The sequence below is a fragment of the Nannobrachium achirus genome (genome assembly GCF_963921795.1).
Source record: "Nannobrachium achirus genome assembly, chromosome: 5".
NCBI lineage: Eukaryota > Metazoa > Chordata > Actinopteri > Myctophiformes > Myctophidae > Nannobrachium > Nannobrachium achirus.
The window spans coordinates 609,319-612,500 of record NC_137814.1 but is presented as its reverse complement, the minus strand read 5'-3'; the positions used below and the strand labels follow the sequence as shown (position 1 = coordinate 612,500).

The 3,182-nt window shown below is 50.3% G+C and overlaps 1 protein-coding gene across 1 annotated transcript in view; it reads left to right on the top strand.

Moving 5' to 3' along the window:
- dnah9l (dynein, axonemal, heavy polypeptide 9 like) overlaps window positions 1-257 on the top strand; it is a gene marked incomplete at both ends in the record, with an annotated part of 263,680 nt that extends 263,423 nt beyond the window's left edge. Inside the window, one exon of the mRNA XM_080727109.1 lies at window positions 159-257. Within this exon, the coding sequence (XP_080583235.1) occupies window positions 159-257 (99 nt within the window). The remainder of the gene's footprint in view (window positions 1-158) is intronic.
- Window positions 258-3,182: the final 2,925 nt, after the last annotated feature.

Genomic DNA, 3,182 nt, shown 5'->3' with positions numbered 1-3,182 from the left:
AAATTCAAATTCAAATTCAAATAGCTTCATTGGCATGAATGTAACAATTACGATATTGCCAAAGCATCAAGTGCAGTGAAAAAGAAAAGAATAATAACAAAACAACAATATTGAACATACAAATAAAATACAATAATATTCATCTTCTCTCACCCCAGGTCAGAGGACCCACCTACGTGTGGACCTTCTGTCTGAAGACCAGAGAGAGACCTGCCAAGTGGGTTCTGGCTGGAGTGGCCCTGCTGCTGAGTGTCTGAGGACCCCCTCCTTACTGAGAGACCACCCTGCTGAGGACCCCCTCCTACTGTAGACCACCCTGCTGCTGAGTGTCTGAGGACCCCCTCCTTACTGAGAGACCACCCTGCTGAGGACCCCCTCCTACTGTAGACCACCCTGCTGCTGAGTGTCTGAGGACCCCCTCCTTACTGAGAGACCACCCTACTGAGGACCCCCTTCTACTGTAGACCACCTTACTGAGGACCCCCACCCACTGTAGACCAGAGAGAGACCTGCCAAGTGGGTTCTGGCTGGAGTGGCCCTGCTGCTGAGTGTCTGAAGACCACTCTACTGACCCCCATCTACTGAGACCCCCACCCACTGAGAGACCACCCTACTGTAGACCACCCTACTGAGGACCCCCTCCTACTGTAGACCCTCCTACTGTAGACCACCCTGCTGCTGAGTGTCTGAGGACCCCCTCCTTACTGAGAGACCACCCTACTGAGGACCCCCTTCTACTGTAGACCACCTTACTGAGGACCCCCACCCACTGTAGACCAGAGAGAGACCTGCCAAGTGGGTTCTGGCTGGAGTGGCCCTGCTGCCTAGTGTCTGAGGACCCCCTCCTTACTGAGAGACCACCTTACTGAGGACCCCCTCCTTACTGAGAGACCACCTTACTGAGGACCCCCACCCTACTGAGAGACCCCCACCCACTGAGAGACCACCCTACTGTAGACCAGAGAGAGACCTGCCAAGTGGGTTCTGGCTGGAGTGGCCCTGCTGCTGAGTGTCTGAAGACCACTCTACTGACCCCCATCTACTGAGACCCCCACCCACTGAGAGACCACCCTACTGTAGACCACCCTACTGAGGACCCCCTCCTACTGTAGACCCTCCTACTGTAGACCACCCTGCTGCTGAGTGTCTGAGGACCCCCTCCTTACTGAGAGACCACCCTACTGAGGACCCCCTCCTACTGTAGACCACCCTGCTGAGGACCCCCTCCTACTGTAGACCACCCTGCTGAGGACCCCCTCCTACTGTAGACCACCCTACTGAGGACCCCCTCCTACTGTAGACCACCCTGCTGCTGAGTGTCTGAGGACCCCCTCCTACTGTAGACCACCCTGCTGAGGACCCCCTCCTACTGTAGACCACCCTGCTGAGGACCCCCTCCTACTGTAGACCACCCTACTGAGGACCCCCTCCTACTGTAGACCACCCTGCTGAGGACCCCCTCCTACTGTAGACCACCCTACTGAGGACCCCCTCCTACTGTAGACCACCCTGCTGCTGAGTGTCTGAGGACCCCCTACTGAAGACTAGGGGTTCAAGTAAATATGCCAGCAAATAGAATAACATTCCATATACAGAATAGTGCATGGGTCTTCAACAGGGGGGTCCGGGACCCCTAGGGGGTCCTCAAAGTTTTTACTTTCTCCTATTGTATACATAAACACAAATTGACATGAATCCAAAATACACTGATAATTGTGCTGTCAAACAATGAAACTATATGGAATCTATGAACAGGTTGTGGGGGTCCCTGCTTCATCTCTCTCTCAACTAAGGGGTCCCTGCTTCATCTCTCTCTCAACTAAGGGGTCCCTGCTTCATCTCTCTCTCAGCTAAGGGGTCCCTGCTTCATCTCTCTCTCAGCTAAGGGGTCCATGCTTCATCTCTCTCTCAACTAAGGGGTCCCTGCTTCATCTCTCTCTCAGCTAAGGGGTCCCTGCTTCATCTCTCTCTCAGCTAAGGGGTCCATGCTTCATCTCTCTCTCAACTAAGGGGTCCCTGCTTCATCTCTCTCTCAGCTAAGGGGTCCCTGCTTCATCTCTCTCTCAGCTAAGGGGTCCTTGGCCTGAAAACGTTGAAGACTCCAGGTATAGTGTGTGTTAATAACTAGGCCTGCATAAGGCAGGCTATTAAAGATGATATTTCAATCAGACGCACTGCTCCACTATAGCTAGAAATCCACACAGTTCGCCTGTCTGACAGTCATTATTATACAACATCATCCATGTATTCCTTCCTTCAATTACATTTTGGTTTGTATTTTGGAAATAAAATGTGAGGTCCACAACTGTTTGAGAGATATTGTTTGTTTTTATGACACTTATTGACCTTTGTGCGTTTTAACTTCTTGTGACGTGCAGAATACTAGTGTTAATTGTATTGTTGCCTATTTGATACCTATTGGGATATTAAAGCAATAAGCCACAAGAGGCGAGTGGTTACCGGGGGAGTATACACCGGCTGAGAGGCGTTGGGAAACACGAGGCGCAGCCGAGTGTTTCCGACCCTCTCAGCCGGTGTATACTCCCCCGGTAACCACAAGCCTCGCGTGGCTTATTGCTTTTCTAAAACGGTCACAAATATTGCAACATGAAAATCATAGCATTGCATTATTTAAAGAAAAAAGTACACTTCTCCGCCACCAGGAAGAGACATTTCCTTGCGTTTACCAGTCACATATCCAGGAATGGAACTTACGGAAGCCAGTGTGTGTTTACAAAGTCACGTCATTCTTTTTGCCAAAAAAATAGGGAAACAACACTTGTGTTAGATCAGTCTCATGTTAAGAAGTTAAGAACCATATGCGATCAATACACGTTTATTTTCATCCAGATTTAGCTGCTATGTGGGTGAACAAAACGCTAGCATAGCAACCTAAGCTAACAGCCGAGTGGTGCCTGGAGAATAGAGGCGCTTGTTGCCTTTACAAGCCCCGCCCGGAGCCATTCAGTCACTGTCCTATGCATGTGGGGCGGTGCTTAGAAGCACCCGCACGGCAGGATTTGAGAGGAAATCAAATGCTCGCTTCTCTAGTTCAGCCTCACGGCACAGTGGAAAGAAATAACGCACCTGGCTTTGATATAAACTGATTCAAGGTGTGGGTTACAGTCTCAGGTATACCATGGCAACCAGCCAATCAAAATCAAGGAATGGAACTAGCCGTT